The sequence below is a fragment of the Columba livia genome, chromosome 1 (genome assembly GCF_036013475.1).
Source record: "Columba livia isolate bColLiv1 breed racing homer chromosome 1, bColLiv1.pat.W.v2, whole genome shotgun sequence".
Lineage (NCBI taxonomy): Eukaryota > Metazoa > Chordata > Aves > Columbiformes > Columbidae > Columba > Columba livia.
In genome coordinates this window covers 85,084,850-85,103,925 of record NC_088602.1, presented here as the reverse complement: position 1 = coordinate 85,103,925, position 19,076 = coordinate 85,084,850, and the positions used below count along the sequence as shown (strand labels likewise).

General features: G+C 48.1%; 2 protein-coding genes across 2 annotated transcripts; both read left to right on the top strand.

Moving 5' to 3' along the window:
* The first annotated feature begins 514 nt into the window (after positions 1 to 514).
* On the top strand, positions 515 to 4,847 carry LOC135579610 (uncharacterized). The gene is made up of 5 exons (XM_065065225.1): positions 515 to 809; positions 2,389 to 2,705; positions 3,610 to 3,799; positions 4,263 to 4,362; positions 4,782 to 4,847. Exon 1 carries the CDS (start codon positions 515 to 517, stop codon positions 704 to 706), a length of 192 nt encoding a protein of 63 aa, XP_064921297.1. The 3' UTR covers positions 707 to 809; positions 2,389 to 2,705; positions 3,610 to 3,799; positions 4,263 to 4,362; positions 4,782 to 4,847.
* BCL9 (BCL9 transcription coactivator) lies at positions 587 to 12,334 on the top strand. The gene is made up of 7 exons (XM_065065136.1): positions 587 to 809; positions 2,389 to 2,705; positions 3,610 to 3,799; positions 4,263 to 4,362; positions 4,782 to 7,011; positions 8,888 to 9,148; positions 10,147 to 12,334. The coding sequence occupies exons 1-7, from the start codon at positions 757 to 759 to the stop codon at positions 11,253 to 11,255; spliced, it is 4,260 nt and encodes a 1,419-aa protein (XP_064921208.1). The 5' UTR covers positions 587 to 756; the 3' UTR covers positions 11,256 to 12,334.
* Positions 12,335 to 19,076: the final 6,742 nt, after the last annotated feature.

The window sequence follows — 19,076 nt, the reverse complement described above, 5'->3', positions numbered from 1 at the left end:
CCCTTTGTGCAAATCTTAGCACACATTGTTGAAGATGTGTCTAGTTACATTGGACCAAGGAGACAAAAAAGATTTGAGCAGAGTCTGTGTTCTTAAGAAATATCAGATTATGGGTATTCACAGGGGAATTCTGGATAGCTAGGTCATGTTGGGGATTTGACGTTTTGGCTTCCTACTGACTTGCTGTGAGGTGTCTTTGAGCTGAGCAGAGGTGTGGAATCAAAGCGTTCAGGTACGAGGTGCTTCCCTGTTTTGTTGACTCCAGAGTGGTTTGTTTTGGATGAAGCGAAGATGGCCTCACTGCCTGCAGACCGGGTGGCCAGCCAGGGCTGCCTTCGCTCTGAAATACACAGCTGTACTGAGCCATCTGAAAGTTCTTGTTCTTCTGTGTTCTCTCAGCAGTGGGGGAAAAATTACTGTGTATTGCTTTACACCAGCCACCTATGCTTGGAAAATTCCTCACTGTTTTTCTGTTCTCTTCTTGTGGGGTGGTTTTAAACAGTGTGCCCTGGAGATGCGAGACTTCCCCTGGGCAGCAGGAGGCACGCGTTTAGAGAATGCTGGAACTGCAGGAGGGGAGCGCCCAGTGCAAAACCAGAGAGGAGCCAAGAGAAAAAAGGCAAGCAGACAGCCAGCATTGAGAGAAGCGAGTGGCAGAACGTGCTTCGACGCTGCCTCTGGCAGCGCACTCCCCAGAGGAACTTGACGAGAGCCCATCTGCGTGCGTGTGAGACTGTGAGCTCAGGATTTCTGTCAATGCATTCCAGTAACCCCAAAGTGAGGAACTCCCCATCAGGCAACACACAGAGGTAAGGAGAAGAGCCTCTACTCACCTGCTCTGGATTGGTGCATGATGCTGTCCCTGCCCTGTTCCAGAATTATGCAGGGGCTGGTGCATGTGACTTGCTGGTCCTCCTTTGTGCTCCCATGGGACCTGCTGAGTACCTGGGCGCTGGCTGCACAGTGCTGATGAGCTGGGCTCAGGATGAGCTTAGGGCTCTAAAGGCTCTACACGTGTGAGAAGCAGGTTCTCCATCCTTCATGCCCTCTTCCCTCCCATCAGGTGTCTGAGTAGGCTGTAGGAGAGTAAACATGCTGTTTCTCCTTTTTTTTTTTTTTTTTTTCCTTTTCCTCTCTTCTAATTATCTGTTTCCCCGAGGGGTAGTTGGGCAGCAGCAGGTCTCTCTGCCCGTACTTTCACCCAAAATGCTTCCTCCATGTTATTGGCCTGAACAGCCTGGAGGATGGATCAGCTGTGCACTGAGATCCTCTGCATCATTCACCTGCCTGTGCAGCGGGTCAGCATCTCTCCTCCACTCATTTGGAAGGGGAAAAATAGAAAAGTGAAGCAGTGTCCGGGGACTTGCAGTAATATCATTGACAGTACTCTCGAGTTTGATTACTTACTCCTAGAGGTCATCTGGAGCTTAAGAGTAATTCAGAGGGAATGCTTCTGAGTCAGATGTCTGTCCAAAGGAGGAGACAGCTTGTGTGGGTCCCACAGTGAGGATGCTGGTAGCACTGCCTGTTGGAAGTGGTAGTGATCGTGGGAAAACACAGTGCGGAAGATCTGATAGCAATGGAGTAACTGGAGAGTGAGGAGGAAGAGGTGGCTAATACATCTGTAAAACCCAGAGGAACAAAATATTTTTAGGATGCAATTTGCTGAATGGACCAGGGAAGGAGAGACTCTGAATCTCCTTTGGCAAATTAAAGCAGCTTTGCCTGCCCCATTTTGCAGGAGTGTGCAGGGAGATGGTATCCTCCTCTTTCCTTATTCAGAGGCAGGTTGTAGCTGGTTTAATTGTTTTCACGGTCAGAGGTTTGTGTTTTCCTGGCAGCTTGCCCCGATGTATGATGAATGCTGCAGTAATGCTGGGTTTTCCTTGTGCTCCCTGTAGAACTGGATAGAGAGGTACAAGGGAGGGGGTGGGGGGGTCCTGCTCTAGTCAGAGCTGCAGCATATAGTTGAGGTCCAGGAGATTGGTGAGGTGAACTTTATTGTGCCTTGTGTGTTTACTCGGAGCTGGTCTTCATGTGAGGTGCTTCTCTGTGCACATAGAAACCGTTGTCTTTATTGACAGAAGCCCTAGTGGTAGGTCCTCATGTGACAGCAATTCCTGGGATCTGGCAGGTCTGTAGCTTGCCCTGGTGCCTTCTTGAGCAATGAGATCCCGTCTTGGATAATAACCCTTTCAGGGCATGTTCAAAAAAGCACCTGCATGGCTCTAAGCGTGCAGGCATTTTTTATTTGTCAGCAATTGCCTTAGCTTGCAAAGGTGGCAGTGGTTGTTTCTGCTTTTCTCTAATCTGTTCCTACAGGGTTAAATGAATCAATGGTGTGGTTTGTCACATTCTTTGCTTTTCCTTTTTTTGCTCTGTCCCCAGTAGCCCCAAATCAAAGCAGGAGGTGATGGTCCGTCCCCCTACAGTGATGTCCCCGTCTGGCAACCCCCAGCTGGATTCCAAATTTTCCAACCAGGGCAAACAAGGGGGCTCCACCAGCCAATCCCAGCCCTCTCCCTGTGACCCCAAAAGTGGAGGTCACCCCCCCAAAGTGCTCCCTGGCCCAGGTGGGAGCATGGGGCTGAAGAATGGGGCTGGAAATGGTGCCAAGGGGAAGGGGAAGAGAGAGAGGAGCATTTCGGCAGACTCCTTTGAACAGAGGGAAGCTGGGACTCCTAACGACGACCCTGAAATCAAAGGTATGTTTGCTAGAATTCATGCGCAAGTGCAGGCAATTAGTGTGAGTCCTCTGTGAGATGGAGAATTGCTATGCAAGTGTTAGCAAAACATTTGTTTGTCTGGGGTTCTCTAAGTTCCAGCCAATGAAGTATAAAGGTCTCGAGAGCAGGTGAGGAGGAGTTTTCATAGCTGGCATCCGTAAACGTCCCATTCACGCTCAGTTAAAGTGCAGACCTGACTCTAGTGGGAAAGTTCCTTTGTAGCTCTGAAACTCCCCTGGAGGATTTGAAAGTACAAATGCAACCTGTCGGTTTCCTTCTGGCCTTTGGCCTTTCAGGAACCGCTCTGTTGTAACTGGGTTTTCAACAATATGCAAGCATGTTTTGTCAACACAGATACATAACCTGTAGCACCCTGACTGGTATCTCAAGCCGGAGAGTTGGAATTTCTGTGTTCTGTTCCTGGCTCTAACATTATGTCTGTGAGGCAGTGCGAAAACAGAGTAGATGTGCAGTTGTCTATCTTTCCTTTGTTGTTCATTTGCTAGGTCACCTGGCTAAGGTGGCTGAAGGACAAAAAAGGAAAGTTTTGCACCTTGGGTGCAGAGATATTTACATTTGTTCACTGTGGTGTATAGTTTTCCTGCTAATCTCTGTGGCCACTGGAAAATTCTGAAGGGATCAACTCTCAGAACTGTCACTTGCCTTGGAAAGGGACAAGTTGAGCTTTCTCCCGGCCGTGCCTGTAGGGTAGTGTGGCATTAGAGGGAAGATGCATGGTGTAATAGAGGAATTGCCTTTAGTGGTGCTTGAGAGAGAAGTGGGAAATTTCAGAGGAGGAAAAGCTCTGCTCAGCTTCCAGAGATGGTTTCCAAAGAGCTCCCAAGGTATTGATTGCTCTCTTTTCTTATTTCTTCCCTTCCAGACTGCAATTCTGCTGATCATGTGAAGTCCCAGGATTCTCAGCACACACCACACTCCATGACTCCTTCAAATGCTTCAGCCCCAAGGTCTTCCACACCTTCCCATGGCCTGACTGCTGCTTTGGAGCCAGCAAGTGGGCAGAAGACTCCATCCAAAGTGGTTTACGTCTTTTCTACTGAGATGGCCAACAAGTAAGTAGGTAGATGCTTAAATGTCTTCAGGGAGCGGTGCTTGTGTTTGTGCTCCCTTTTTAAGCAATTCACAAGTGCATTTTCTCTGTCAAGTGTGTTCTTGTAGCCAAAAGTCATTAGTTTGGGGATGCTGAAGAGTCTGGAGTGGAGAATGTCACTACCTCTTGCCCTCTGAGAAGCGATTATTTATTCCTCCAAGGTGTGTTTTTTTTGGCAAATGCTGGTAGATGTTGTTTTGCAATCCATGCACTGAGTAGCAGCCAGGATGGCTTAAACTGACACGTGAACCCTGAATCCCGATGAGTTTGTAGATGTAAGCATTTTTCTTTTGCTACTCATCTAGAATGAAATATGTGTGGTTAAGTCTTTCTCCATTCTGCCAGCTGAAGGACAGAAGGGAGAGTGATTAAGAAAAATTGATTCTTGGCTTCAGCTGGATATGCACGTCTGTCTGTCTTTTCAGGGCTGCAGAAGCTGTGCTGAAGGGACAGGTGGAAACCATCGTGTCCTTTCATATCCAGAACATCTCGAAGAGCAAGGCGGAACGAAACACTGTACCCTTGGTAGGGAATATCTGCATGTGGGTGGGAAGGGAAATGGTAAATGTGCTCGTGTGTGTGTGATTCAGAGAGAAGGATGATTATCTACACTCTGAAATTAGTTTTAGGGTGGAAAAACACCCTAAAGAGAGAGAGTTGTTGTCCTAGCCATCTGCAAATAAATGTCTTGGATCGTCCAAAGAAGACCCATGAGTCCTGCAATATTTGGGCGATGTATTTCTGACCCGTTGATTATGCAGAGCTAGCACAGAAGCAAGGGCTGCTTGCTGTAATGCTTGAACAAAATAGGTTTCTGCAAGGAGGCCACCCTCCCTTGCAGAGTGTGGGCTGGTGGGGTTGAGACAGGACATTTTGTTTGTACCTCTGCTTATGTGGCGCGGCTATAAGATGAATGAGTGCCAGCGTGTGGCTTTCTTTTGCAGAACCCCCAGATCACTGCACTTCGGACTGAACCCAAGCCCCTGCCGCAGCCGCAGCCCCCTTCCACCCAGGACCAGAACCCTCCCCAGAATGCCAAAATGCAGCCGACTCCACCCTTGTCAGCGCCGGTATCCAAACCCACTGGCCCCACGTGTCCTATAGATCAGGACAGTCCCAGCGTGGAAAGCAAAGTGATGTCTGTGGGCAGCCCTGCCAACTCTACCCCACTGCAGACAGAAGGGTTTGGGCAGAGTTCGACTCCCAATAACCGAGCAGTTAGCCCAGTTTCCCAAGGTAGCAATAGCTCTGCTGCAGACCCCAAAGGTCCTCCCCAGCAGGTGTCTGGTGGGGACCCATCCAGTTTGGGCGAGAACCCAGATGGACTGTCACAGGAGCAGCTGGAGCATCGGGAACGCTCGTTGCAGACCCTGAGAGACATACAGCGCATGCTCTTCCCTGATGAGAAGGAGTTTGCAGGAGGACAAAGTGGGGGGCCACCCCAAAATGCTGGAGTGCTGGATGGTCCCCAAAAGAAACCTGAAGGGCCGATACAGGCCATGATGGCTCAGTCCCAAAGTTTAGGCAAAGGGTCAGGGTCTCGGACTGATGGAGGGGCTCCATTTGGCCCTCAAGGACACAGGGACATGCCCTTTTCCCCAGATGAAATTGGGCCACCACCAATGAACTCCCAGTCAGGACCCATAGGTCCAGACCACCTGGACCACATGACTCCTGAGCAGGTGGCCTGGCTCAAGCTACAGCAGGAGTTTTATGAGGAGAAGAGAAGGAAGCAAGAGCAGGTGGTTGTGCAGCAGTGTTCGCTGCAGGACATGATGGTCCATCAGCATGGGCCTCGTGGGGTGGTCCGAGGTCCTCCCCCTCCCTATCAGATGACCCCTGGGGAGGGCTGGGGACCTGGGGGTCCAGAGCCCTTCCCTGAAGGCATGAACATGTCGCACTCTCTGCCTCCCAGGGGCATGGCCCCTCATCCCAACATGCCTGGAAGCCAGATGCGCCTGCCTGGTTTTGCAGGAATGATGAACCCGGACATGGAGGGCCCCAGTGTCCCCAATCCTGCCTCCCGGCCTGGGCTTTCGGGAGTTAGTTGGCCAGATGATGTGCCAAAAATCCCAGATGGCCGAAACTTCCCTCCCGGCCAGGGTGTCTTCAGTGGCCCTGGCCGAGGGGAGCGGTTCCCCAATCCGCAGGGCCTGCCCGAAGAGCTCTATCAGCAGCAGCTGGCTGAGAAACAGATGGGCCTCCCTCCCGGCATGAACATGGAAGGCATCAGGCCCGGCATGGAGATGAACAGAATGATGCCCTCCCAGAGACACATGGAGCCTGGGAACAACCCCATCTTCCCTCGCATGCCGGTGGAAGGGCCGATGAGCCCCTCCAGGGGGGACTTCCCAAAAGGGATACCCCCACAAATGGGCTCTAACAGGGAGCTGGAGTTCGGGATGGGCCCTGGCAGCATGAAGGGGGACATGGGCATGAATGTTAGCATGGGCTCCAACCCGCCCCTGGTCCCTCAGAAGCTGAGGGAGGCAGGAGTCGGGCCAGAAGAGATGATGAAGCTGCGCCCCGGCGTCTCGGAGATGCTCTCCTCTCAGCAGAAAATGGTGCCGCTGCCGTTTGGGGAGCACCCGCAGCAGGAGTACGGCATGGGTCCCAGGCCTTTCCTTCCCATGTCTCAGGGCCCAGGAGTCGGTCTCAGAAATCTCAGAGAACAGATCGGGCCTGACCAAAGGACTAACAACCGGCTCAGCCACATGCCGCCACTACCTCTCAACCCCACCAGTAACCCCAACAGCCTCAGCACTGCTCCCCCCGCGCAGCGCAGCCTCGGCCGCAAGCCCTTGGATATCTCCACGGCGGGTCAGGTGCATTCGCCAGGAATCAACCCCCTGAAGTCCCCCACGATGCGCCAGGTCCAGTCTCCTATGATGGGGTCTCCCTCGGGGAACCTCAAGTCCCCTCAGACGCCCTCCCAGCTGGCAGGAATGCTTGCGGGCCCCACTGCCGCAGCTGCCGCTGCCTCCATAAAGTCCCCCCCTGTCTTGGGGTCAGCTGCTGCTTCTCCTGTCCACCTCAAGTCTCCATCTCTTCCTGCACCTTCTCCTGGATGGACTTCATCTCCAAAGCCTCCTTTGCAGAGCCCTGGGATACCCCCAAACCACAAGGCGTCTCTCACCATGTCTTCTCCAGCCATGCTGGGGAATGTGGAGTCAGGTGAGTGCTGCCCCTGCTAGCTGGATGTGGCTCTTCACCTTGGGTTACCCTGAGGTGTGCAGCGAGGGGAAGGTTTCTTGCAGGGTGGCAGAAAACAGACAAGTGCTTTGCCCATTTGAGGGAGGCCATGCCCAGGGTCTGGTGGGTGGCTACGTGAGTAGAGTGCAAGCACTTTTCTTCCTCCTGTTGTATTTGTGGTTTGTGTATTGAGATGAGGGCTGGTCACTCAGAGAACATGAAAGTGAAAGGGTGGGGTCAAGAGGTGTGAAAAGATGTGGAGTGTTGATAGGAGAAATCTCTCCTCAGAGGGATTTTTGGCCATTTTGTCATAGCTCCTGGTGACCATAGCTTTGTGGAGAAGATCCTATTGATGTTGTGAAAACACTGAGGTAGAAGGCTACTACAAACACAGTCACCTGTCTAGGTATGGTTAGTGCTTTCTAGGTTTACCACCACAGACAGGGAGTTGTGCTTGATGTCTGTTCAGGCTTTTTGATCATTTTGGAGAGAGCTAAACACCCTAGGTAGCATTTGGTAGCATGCTTGAGCTATGCTGTGCCTGGGACCTCAGGGTGCTGCTGGTGGCACTGCCCCATCTGCTCCTGCATGTCTGTGTGCCCCTGCCCGCTCCTTCCTGCTCCCAAACCCTCCCGGAGCTCACCCTGGAGCATGTTCATCCTTCTGTCCCTCCATCCAGGCTCTCAGTGCCACAGCCCTGGCTGTCCTGCCCAGAGGGTCTTCTGGCAGAGAGGAGGCTTGGCTGTGGGGCCCTCTGGTGCTACAACGGGTCATGGCATGGTGGCCAGGACGTGCCTGTGGTGGCAGGGAGGGCAACCTCTTTCTTGCTCACAGCAGCTGTCGGGGTTGCTGGCCAGGTGTCTCTGCTCAGGAAGGGAGCCTGGGTGTTAGTGTCTGTCCTGGTTGCTGAGGCTGTGCCCAGCATGAGCCCAAGTGCCTACAAGTCTGAACCAAGTGCTCTCTAGTCCGTTCCTAATGTTGTGCTTAACAAACGTTTTTATGTGCAGCTCTTCCAAAGCATAAATGTTTCAGTATTGCAGGAATTTTATATTCTCTGTTCTCCTTTCTTTTTTTTTTTTTTTTCTCTGGGGGAAACTGAGGAATGTGCAGTGAATTTTCAGTGGTAGTACAACTTTGATTTAGGATCTTTCCTTAATGTGGCCTGGATGGCATGAAATTTATGGGTGAAGAACAAAGGATACTGGAAGTGCAGTTAACTTATTTGTAGTTTTGGGAGAGCAAAGGATGACGTTAAGCTGATAGATGCAGAGAACACTTCTTTAACTGGAATGAGCAATAAATACATGTATATAAAACCTGAAATGAAACACAAACGGGGAGATTTACTTGTAATTGCTGCAGCAGCCTTGTCAGAAATTTGCTTGCATTGCTTGGCATAATATTTGCAATGGCTTTCGTTGTACTGGCTATGTCTCTTGTGCTTGTTTGTTGCTTCCTAAACAAAAAAGGAAAGGAGTTATAGTTGCTGTTTGGTGGGTGCAGGCACAGTTAATTAACTACAGGTTTTTATGGCTAGACCTGGTACCTAAATCTGTCTTCAGTGAATGGCAGTTGGATTGTAGGATTTTCAGACTTACCTGATAATTCTTCTTGTGGATTTGTAGAAGCTCAAGATAGTTCCAGCAGAAGTGCAGAATCCAGGATAACAAATGTTAGCCATCTTGACCGATAGGCTTGTTTTTCTGGTTACTTTTCACAACCATTGACTGCATTAGCCAGATGGTCTCTTACAATAAAAGAGATTTCTAGGAGAAAAGGGTGTGATTTAAAGAAAAAATTACAAGAGGGGAAAAAAATATAGTGTTTTTCTTTCTCCTTATTTTTTTGTTGTCCTAAGGTGGTCCACCTCCTTCGACAGTCAGCCAGTCTGCTCCTGTGACTCTTCCTGGAAATCTTCCCTCTAGCAGTCCTTACACAATGCCTCCAGAGCCGACCCTCTCCCAGAATCCCCTCTCCATTATGATGTCCAGGATGTCCAAATTTGCCATGCCCAGTTCTACACCGCTCTATCATGATGCCATCAAAACTGTGGCTAGCTCGGATGATGACTCCCCTCCAGCACGCTCCCCAAACTTGCCACCTATGAACAGCGTACCAGGTAAGAAACTCGAAGAAACCTAAGCCCAACTATCAGGCAATATGGTGAGTGTAATTTTTATGGAAGCCTCATCAAATGAAGATGGTGAGAGGAAAAAGCCCAGAAGAATATATAGCCGTGGGCTGCTTTTGAGGAAAGCAGTTGCAATTTTCTGAAGTGGGGATACAAAAATTCTCCTTGCAACTGGTTTCTCTGTCCAAAAAGTGTCTGTTCTTCAGAAGGTGTCTAGTCTTGAAAACCCTTACGTATGCGAGAGATTTTCACTCAGGCAGACTGGAATTACTTGTGTGAGAAAACCAGTTCCTGCTGATAGCTTAATGTTTGTGGCTACATATTTAATACCAAAGTAAGCTGTAGCCCCTCCGCCCAATTGAATTGACGTGTTTGAAAGAGAAGATGAGTGGATGTTTCATGAGAGTGGCAACTGGTAATGAATTCTTGATGAGTTTACCTGTAGCTTTGCTGTCTGTTTCACGCAGTAATGATCAGAGTGGCTGTGAGTATACCTGGGGAAGCTGGCTAATTGAATAAATTCACGATGATAGCTCATTAACCTCATTGATTGCTGCCTCCTAGTCATATGAGGGTTACTTGATTCATCACTTCTTGAGTTTTGAAAGGAGATTCAGTCACCTCCCAGCAGACAAGTGTCCATATGCTGGTAATCTGCCACAGACATGTTTGTTACTTACTGCCTGCGTCATCTGGACTGCCAGGGAAGTAGTGAAGGTATGGGTTGGATTGAGATCCTACTTACAGAGCAGGTTTTAGTCACTTTTTGATAGGGCAGTGGCAAGTTTAGGGAGGCTATCATGCAGGTGGCATCTGTTTTCTTGTTAAAGTAACATTTTCCAGAGCTGCTATAGGTGCTTTTTACTAGCTTTATTATTTTTTTTTTTGACTGCATGTGGATTTGATAACCATCCAGAAAGCTCTCTGATAGCTTCTTTGATTATTATTGGCTTTTATCTTAATGTGACTCTTTGTTTCTTCCCTAGGAATGGGCATTAATTCTCAGAATCCTCGAATTTCAGGTCCAAACCCAGTGGGTCCAATGCCAACCCTTAGCCCAATGGGAATGACCCAGCCTCTTTCCCATAACAACCAGATGCCCTCTCCAAATGCTATGGGACCCAATATACCTCCTCATGGGGTCCCCGTGGGACCTGGCTTGATGTCACACAATCCAATGATGGGGCACGGTTCCCAGGAGTCTCCAATGGTACCTCAAGGACGCCTGGGCTTCCCACAGGGGTTCCCTCCTGTACAGTCCCCTCCACAGCAGGTGCCATTTCCACACAACGGGCCCAGCGGTGGACAAGGCAACTTCCCAGCAGGAATGGGCTTCCACGGAGAAGGACCTCTGGGGCGTCCCGCCAACCTGCCCCAAAGTTCGACAGATCCAGCACTTTGCAAGACTGGAGGCCCTGGCGGTCCAGACTCCTTCGCCGTTCTTGGGAACAACATGCCTTCAGTCTTCACGGATCCGGAGCTGCAGGAGGTGATCCGTCCTGGAGCCACGGGAATACCCGAATTTGACCTGTCCAGGATTATCCCGTCGGAGAAGCCGAGCCAGACACTACAGTATTTCCCTCGTGGGGAGGTGCCGGGCCGCAAGCAGCCACAGGGCCCCGGGCCGGGGTTCTCCCACATGCAGGGGATGATAGGAGAGCAGACCCCGCGGATGGGACTAACGTTGCCCGGCATGGGTGGCCCCGGGCCCGTGGGGACTCCGGACATCCCTCTTGGGACGGCTCCGTCCATGCCGGGCCATAACCCGATGAGACCGCCTGCCTTCCTGCAGCAAGGCATGATGGGGCCGCACCACCGCATGATGTCACCAGCACAAACGGCCATGCCCGGCCAGCCCGCTCTCATGAGCAACCCCGTGGCCATGATCCCAGGCAAGGACCGAGCCCCTGCCGGGCTGTACAGCCACCCGGGCCCCGTAGGCTCGCCTGGTATGATGATGTCAATGCAGGGCATGATGGGACCCCAACAAAACATCATGATTCCCCCCCAGATGAGGCCCCGAGGTATGGCTGCTGACGTTGGCATGGGAGGATTTAGCCAAGGCCCTGGAAACCCAGGGAACATGATGTTTTAAGCTGCTACCATAAGACTGGATATTCTGATCCTTGTCAAGATGAGATTCCAAGTCCTGAGGGCTTTTTTGGAAGCTTCAGGAGTACAGTTTGGCCATGCAATAGGTGAAAAGAGACCAGAGGACACTTTGGGAAATCTCGAATGTATGGAATTACCTGAAAAAAAAAAAAATATTCATTTTAACAGGTTGTTTTTTTTTAAGATTTATTTTTTAAAAATTATTTTTGTGGACTTGGGTATCCCGTGACGGCACCTGCTTTGAGAACCTCTAGCTGTATTTTGAGAATTGCCATTTGTCACAAGTTGCACCATTCTCTGTATGTTTACGTCCTTTGGACTGGCTTCTCCCAGAACTCTCGGTTATTTTTGGGGTTTTTTGTGTACTGTACTATATTGTAAAAGGGATTTTAGCAGAGACTTTAGTCTTTGGGGTGAGAGGAGAATGGGATTCTAGGCTGTTTACTTTAGGTGGAGAATCCATCTTCAGAACTTCGGACTATTTTCCTTCAACTCCAATGTATAGAAAAACCAAACTACGACCTCAGAGCAGAGTATTAATGAAAAGCACAAAAAGGAACTTAAGTTCAGTGAGGGGAATCTTTTAAAAGAAATAAATAATAAGTTAAGGACATATTTTTCAAATTATGGCGTGCTGTCCAGCACCTTCTGTCTCTCCCTCCCACTCTTTGTTAAATAGACTTCTCTCTCTCTCCGTCCCCCTTCTGTCTCCTCCTATGGCAGCTGCAATACATTGTGTTATTTTGAGGAGTAAACCTAGGAGAGCCTCTCCTCACGTGGGGGACTCTTCCCACTCTTAGGAAGGGCCTGGACTTGGACACTGTTACATCCTACAGTAGTCTCTCTCACTGTTTCCTATTCTCCTTTTCTTAGAAACCCCAAGTGATTTTATTAATGTGGGAGTGGAACAGACACTAAAAGTTACCCAGGATTTTTTTTGTGGTTATTTTTTTTTTCCTCCCCAGCGTAAAACGTTCTGTGTAACCTCCATTAAATTTGGTACAAAACCACTCGCCAGGGCTGTGGTGTCAGAAAAATAAAATATATTGTTTCTTACAAAAATGAACTGTCTTCTTTATCCAGTCCAGTTGTTTCTGTGTACATCAGATGGCTGGCCAGATGACTGTTTGCTCTTTCTCGTGATCACAGCCAGCGCAGAGGCCAGCTGGGGTAAGCTTTGGCAGCTCCTAAAAGTCTGGTCTGTAGGCAGCTGTGTGCACTTCTGTTCCCTTAATCCTGGACTGAGCTCGTTTTCCCTTGGAGCGAGGTCTTCAGGACAAGCAGGGATAATAGTTACAGTCTGTCGTCTTCAATTTGTTGATAGTCAAGGAGTAGATGAAACTTGTCTCTGTCGCTTCCTCCAGGTGAGTGTTTGCAGCACTACAAGGTATGTGGTTTTTGAGCTTCCCTAAGCAGCTGTGCCTGCCTGTTGAGTGCTGGAGTCCAGTGCTGTGCAGGGCACCAGGGCTGTGTGTCCCCATGGGGTCTCTGGATTGGGTAGGGTCTCTGACTGCCATCGCTCAGAGGCTGTGATAGTGGGGAATGGATGAACTTAAATAACAAAGGTGAGAGAGAAATTGTCAGCGAGCAGATTTTTATCAACGCAACCCTGCTGGGTAAATTGTTGCTTTATGGCAGTTTTCATTGATCGATTCCTAATCCACTGTCTTTTCAAAGTTGCCTTTTGAGAGCATTTCCACAAGAAGGTTTTATGGTTTGGTCTGTGAGGAGTGAAAGACTGGATGCTAAAACATGGATTGGGAGTTGAGTCCCGCTTCTGGAGAAGACTGGGATGAGCCAGATGTGGCTCTGTAGGGCAGGGAGTGGGTTCTGTGGCTCTTTGCTCTCTGGTCCCCCAGGACTGCGTATGGAGTGTGTAATCTGTTCTTTTTTCCACTTACCATTACTTGAAATTATTTCAATGAGTAGTTTCCTCAAAGGACTGGCTATTAGTGTGAAACTTCATGTGAACAATGAGTATCTTTAATATGTTTGTCTGGGAAGTCTTTTGGAGTTAACTGATCCTTAATAGGTGGAAAAAGAACTGCTGTCTGTGGCTGGCTTGCTAAAGGTTCGTTGCTAGTCTTACAGGATGAGTGAAGCCATGCACTGTTGGAGGCACGCAAGCCTCAGAGCCTTCTGTTGCCTGCTTCCAGATTCACCTTTGTGCTGTCATGCAAATTTACGATGATTTTGGGTGAGAATTACTCTTTTGACAAAGTGTAGGATGTATGTTGTGGTGCTTCCCTCTAACAAGACAAGCAGCGTGCCTGAAGCACGGGCTTGTCAAGATTTTAGAAAGAGCTGACAATTGACACAGTAAGTGCTATTTCTGTAGAGTGGAGTTACCTCTTCTTTAAACGGTTGCACAGCTCCCTTTTGAGGGCCTTGCATGGGAGTTGTCACAATGCAGCCTTTTTAAGTGTTGCCACTTCTGGCACGACTCCTGACTGTCTTTACCGTGTTGAACAAAGCAAACTTCTTGATCGGCATAGAAATAACCTGGAGGGTTTGTTTTCTTAACAGTCTTTCTCAGTGCCTCCTTTGCCTGTTGAGGCATTTTGAACAGCAAAGGATTTGAGATGACTGCAACTTATTCTAGTAAAATTAGCATAGGGGGCTTGCGGTTTCAAAGCCGCTTAATAGTGAAAGGATACACTTTAAAGATGCTGGATAATTAAAGTTCTTTCTCTATCTGTCTAACTTAATATGCTGGTATTTGGTATCATAACGAGATTTTCTTTTTTCCTACAGAAAATGCAAAAGATGTGGATTCTCCCGAGTCTGTGTAAGTGCATTTAAACCTCAGTGGCATCGCCAGGTTTGCACTAGCTAATGGGCAGGAGATGCTGTTGCCTTGGCTGGCTCCGGTCAGAAAACCGACTTGGTAGATGTAGGCTGAGCTGCTTTGTTTTATTCTGATTCTGCTTCTCCCATTTTTTTGCTTCACAAATGAAAAAGCTTTCTAGCTGCCAGCCTTGCAGATTCACCTTGGGATCTGTAAGTCAGACTCTGTTCTCTCCTGCTTATTTATAATCAATAGTAACCGTGACTCAGCTCTGGTAGTCATGGTGCAGTTGAAGACGGAAAGCGGGGTTGCCGTTTTTGGTTTTCTTCCCCTCCCCCTCCCTCTTTTTTTTTTTCTTTAAACTTTGAAATAATCCTCCTCCACCTTTGTTTGAAAGAATGAAATAGACTTTATTCATGCAGGCTTGGCTGCTCTTCCTCTCTAGTAACATGGGAGGAAACAGTCTGCCGTTCAAATTATCTCATCCCAGATGGCTGCGCAGCCGGAGTGTGGAGAGACTTACAAGGTAAACCCAGCAGATGGTGAACTTCTGAAATGCGAAGTAACGCGCCTGCTAAATCAAAAGTTTAAACTATTTGAAATCTGTTTGTTTTAAAGTAGTAGGCTGTTGCGAACAGGTCATCTGTGAAGTGTGCTGGCAGTTTTGAGCATCGTCCAAATCAGCTCTGGCTTTGTACCTGTATCATGGGCTAGCTAATCTGCCAAAGAACATGACAAGCAAGTAGCCAGCCTTATGAATTTAGTCCTGACCTCCTAAGTGGTGTCTAATGGATAACGTTTCAGAAGATAGACCAATGTGTGGAGATCTAATCTGCATCAGTCTTGGTTGGGACTTGAATGCTTGTGGTGCTTCTGGTATGATACGTGAGTCCTGACTTGGAGCAGACATGAGTGCCTGACTCTTCCTGAGGGTCTGAATCCTAAACACACTGCTTAGACTTGGAACACAGCGTTTGTTGTGCTAAAGCTTTGGGGCTGTTTCAAATACTGTATACACAGGACTTAATTGTGCAATGCTGGGTGTGCTGACTGTCTACTGCGCTGATTTTCATTCTGGTGGCAGAAAAAGCAACATTTCACTGCTGGTTATCTTAATATGGTGAATGCTTTCCTCATGCAGCCTTCGCAGGCTGTTGGCTGAAACCTGTTCCCTATTTTGATATTTCTTGAGGAGAAATGATCCAGGTTTTGATGTAGGCCTGGATTTAGTAGAATGCACACCACTGTATCGATTGGTAGTAATTCTTAACCTAAAAAGGGAAATTGTCTTGCACATGTGCTGTATACCATCTTTCTGATGAGGGGACCTTTCAATTTAAAGACCTTTTCCATTTTTATCCAGTCCAGATAGTTGCCAGTTACTTCTGTTAAGGCTGTTTGTTGTGGCAGATGTGTAAGACCTAGCTTTATCATGCTTTGCTTAAAGTTAAACTGCTATATCAGGAGTGTTCTTCAGGCCTTAAAAAAACCCAAACCCAAACTGCTACCTTTATGTATGATGTTGGTTTTATTGACAAATATACCAAGATGATGATCTTCTTGATCTCCTTTTAAACTTCAACTAGCAAACCTTTTGTGTCAAGAGATGTAGTTCTTCGTGACTCTTATGCGCTCAGGTTTTAAGCTTATGATTGTTTGAGTCAGAGCATGAGGCAGGAAAAAAAGTGATGCTCTTTTTGTCTGGGATACAGGAAACTTATTTTAAAATAAGATGTTTTACATGATGAGAAAACAAACCCCTGAATTCAAGCTGACATATTTCCTGCCAATTACCTACTATAAAATGAAACGTACTATATGAGGATAGGTTTGCAATACAAAATAAAAAAAAAAAAGAGCCTTTTAGGTTTAAGTTGACCAATCTGTGTTAACTGCATTGGACTAAAATAAAGGGAGGCAGACTAACTTGGGTTAGCAGCTCCAGCTCAAGTTTGAGGGAACCTCAGGTTGAACATGTCAGCTGATTGTGTCAGCAGTTCTGCTATTAACAGCCTAGGGTAAGGAAGTTTTGGATTTCTTTTTCTGTCCCCTGGCATTTGTGTCTTTCCAGTTCTTGCAAAGAGGTGGCTTATTCAGGCAAATGCACTGGTTTGTTGGGAAAAATCTTGATTTCTGGAAATTTTTATTCCATGTTCTCCAAGCTGGGAGGGGTGGCTGACACGCCAGAAGGCTGTGCTGCCATCCAGCGAGACCTGGACAGGCTGGAGAGTTGGGCGGGGAAAAATTTAATGAGATATAACAAGGGCAAATGTAGAGTCCTGCATCTGGTCAGGAACAACCCCAGGTTCCAGTATAAGTTGGGGAATGACCTACTAGAGAGCAGTGTAGGGGAAAGGGACCTGGGGGTCCTGGTGGACAGCAGGATGGCCATGAGCCAGCACTGTGCCCTTGTGGCCAGGAAGGCCAATGGCATCCTGGGGTGTATTAGAAGGGGGGTGGTTAGTAGATCGAGAGAGGTCCTCCTTCCCCTCTACTCCGCCCTGGTGAGACCACACCTGGAATATTGTGTCCAGTTCTGGGCCCCTCAGTTCCAGAAGGACAGGGAACTGCTGGAGAGGGTCCAGCGCAGGGCAACAAAGATGATTAAGGGAGTGGAACATCTCCCTTATGAGGAAAGGCTGAGGGAGCTGGGTCTCTTTAGTTTGGAGGAGACTGAGGGGTGACCTTATTAATGTTTATAAATATATGAAGGGTGAGTGTAATGAGGATGGAGCCAGGCTCTTCTCGGTGACAAACAATGGTAGGAGAAGGGGTAATGGGTTTAAACTGGAACACAAGAGGTTCCACTTAACCTTGAGAAGAAACTTCTTCTCAGTGAGGGTGCCAGAGCACTGGAACAGGCTGCCCAGGGGGGTTGTGGAGTCTCCTACTCTGGAGACATTCAAAACCCGCCTGGACACATTTCTGTGTAACCTTATCTAGGTGTTCCTGCTCTGGCATGGGGATTGGACTAGATGATCTTTCGAGGTCCCTTCCAGTCCCTAGCATTCTATGATTCTCAGAATGCCTCAGCTCTTCCACACTGTGTTAGCAGTTCAGCTCTTCCCGCTTACCTGTGTCATTTGGTCCTGAAACTCATCTGTTTTCCCACCAACACTCTTCTGAAATCACGATTTATGCTAGTTGTGGTCAGAAATGACTCCTTCATACCGTGGGCCATGACTACCATGGAGTTGCTCAGTGGGATGAGACCAATGTGTGGCCCAGTCACCTCCACCTCGAGGGGATGGTGAGGCTGGAGTGGGACACAGAGGGCATGGCAGAAACCCCCTAAGAAATGAGGGAAATAACTTCTTCCCAGCAGAGGCTCCTTCCTAGAAGGAAGGAGCTAACCTCTTTTTCTGAAGTCTGCTGCTGTTACTGAAATGTATGTTACCCTGCCTAGAGCAATTTATTTTAATGGTGTGAATGCAGCACCTTTGACCAATCTTGTGTACTAGGTCAGCTTGTTTTGCTGAGTCTGATGGCTCTTGACTATGTTGCCATTTTTTAACCTGGCTGCTAGTTGGATTTGCTGGGCGATGCTCCTAGCTCTTGTTTAGAAGGTATGTGAATTCCCATTTTTTCTACTGGCATGGCCAAAGCTTCTGGTGCTGTTCCCTGATATCCCTTTCCCAAGCACTCTGTGCCTCACAGTTTGCCATTTTATGCGTAATGTTTCCATCACCATTCTCCAAATACTTTATACCATGCGTAAGAGAGAGCCTCATTAGAGCAGAACGCACTGTTCTTATGCAAGGGTAGGCCATTGATTTCTATATAATGGCATTATGTTTTTAGGCTGTATAAAAACTTGGTGGAAAATAACAATGTTTTGTTTGCTTTTTTGACAGCTTCTAATAGCAGTTCAGTGAGACCTCCAGCAATGTATTTGGTATTCAAATTATTCTGTTCACTGTGCGTGGTGTCAACATGTAATTGTGGTGGGGGCAGGCTAATGAAAGAGTAGAGGTAAATCCAGCCCACGCTTCTCAGGGAGAAGGTGCTGTAGTGCCTCCAGTCACATATCTGCCAATGGCTTCCACTAGCATCACTGGCAGCCTGTTTTCACTAAGTGAGAAGGGGTAACGCAGCACCAAAAACTGCAGGGCCATTCTTAATAAGTGATCCTGCTATTTTAGCCTTTACATATCCCAAAGAAAGTAGGCCAGGATCCAGGTGTTATTTACTGATTGGAAAATGGGGATTTTGGCAACATAGTGATCCTTAGTACTGTCTTACAGGAAAAAAGTGTCATCATCTCAGCTAGAAGTACTTCTGTTGGCTATGCTGGTGTATTCCTGTTTCGGCAAGCGCAAAATAGATGTGATGCTGCCCAAAGCTGAAGTCAATAGCAGCTCCCCGGACTTCCTTGTTTAAAGTGCATTAAGCAGAGTTCACCAGGAGCGTGTGTTCTTGTGCTTGGCCCACTGTGTTTGTTTTTCATGTTCGCAGCAGAATCTCCATAATTACAGGAGAGCGGGGAAGAGGTTTGGAGGCTTTCTGTCCCTTTGGAGAAGTTTTGCCTGCACAAAAATGCCCTCAAGAAGATGGAGTAGATAAATGCTATGCAGTTTGGGAGGTTCACCCGTCTGCAGAGCAACCCTCCAACGTGATAGAAGAAAGGGAACAGCGCAGTGGCTTTTGCAGGTTGCCACACATAAAAGCAATCACTATGTCAAAGCTCCCAAGTCTGGAAGCACAGAGCAAGCTGGGCTTCATCCCACAGTCCCAGCATATGAGGAACAGGTATGCTTTCTCTCGTGTTCCTGAAGCAGCAGGGCAATTTAAACAGGGCTGTTCTTTCTCTTGCTGTTTTCAGCCTCTCTGTGCTTTTGTGTGGCTACCTCAGAAGTGAACTCGAGCCATTCTGTTACGCCACTTCTTTCATCTTGCTGCTAACAGTGAAAAGTGACACTGTGCCACCCTGTGTCTGGTAGGAAAAAAGTCGCCTCATCTAAAATGTCTTTAAAACAGGGGAAGGCTGGGAGGATTATAAAGAAAAATAGTCAAAGA

Coding starts and splice junctions, on each gene's coding strand:
- BCL9 (XM_065065136.1), top strand. CDS start 757: ATGCATTCCAGTAACCCCAAAGTGAGGAACTCCCCATCAGGCAACACA. Junction 810..2,388: donor CCATCAGGCAACACACAGAG/GTAAGGAGAAGA, acceptor CTCTGTCCCCAG/TAGCCCCAAATCAAAGCAGG. Junction 2,706..3,609: donor CGACGACCCTGAAATCAAAG/GTATGTTTGCTA, acceptor CTTCCCTTCCAG/ACTGCAATTCTGCTGATCAT.
- LOC135579610 (XM_065065225.1), top strand. CDS start 515: ATGCGAGACTTCCCCTGGGCAGCAGGAGGCACGCGTTTAGAGAATGCT.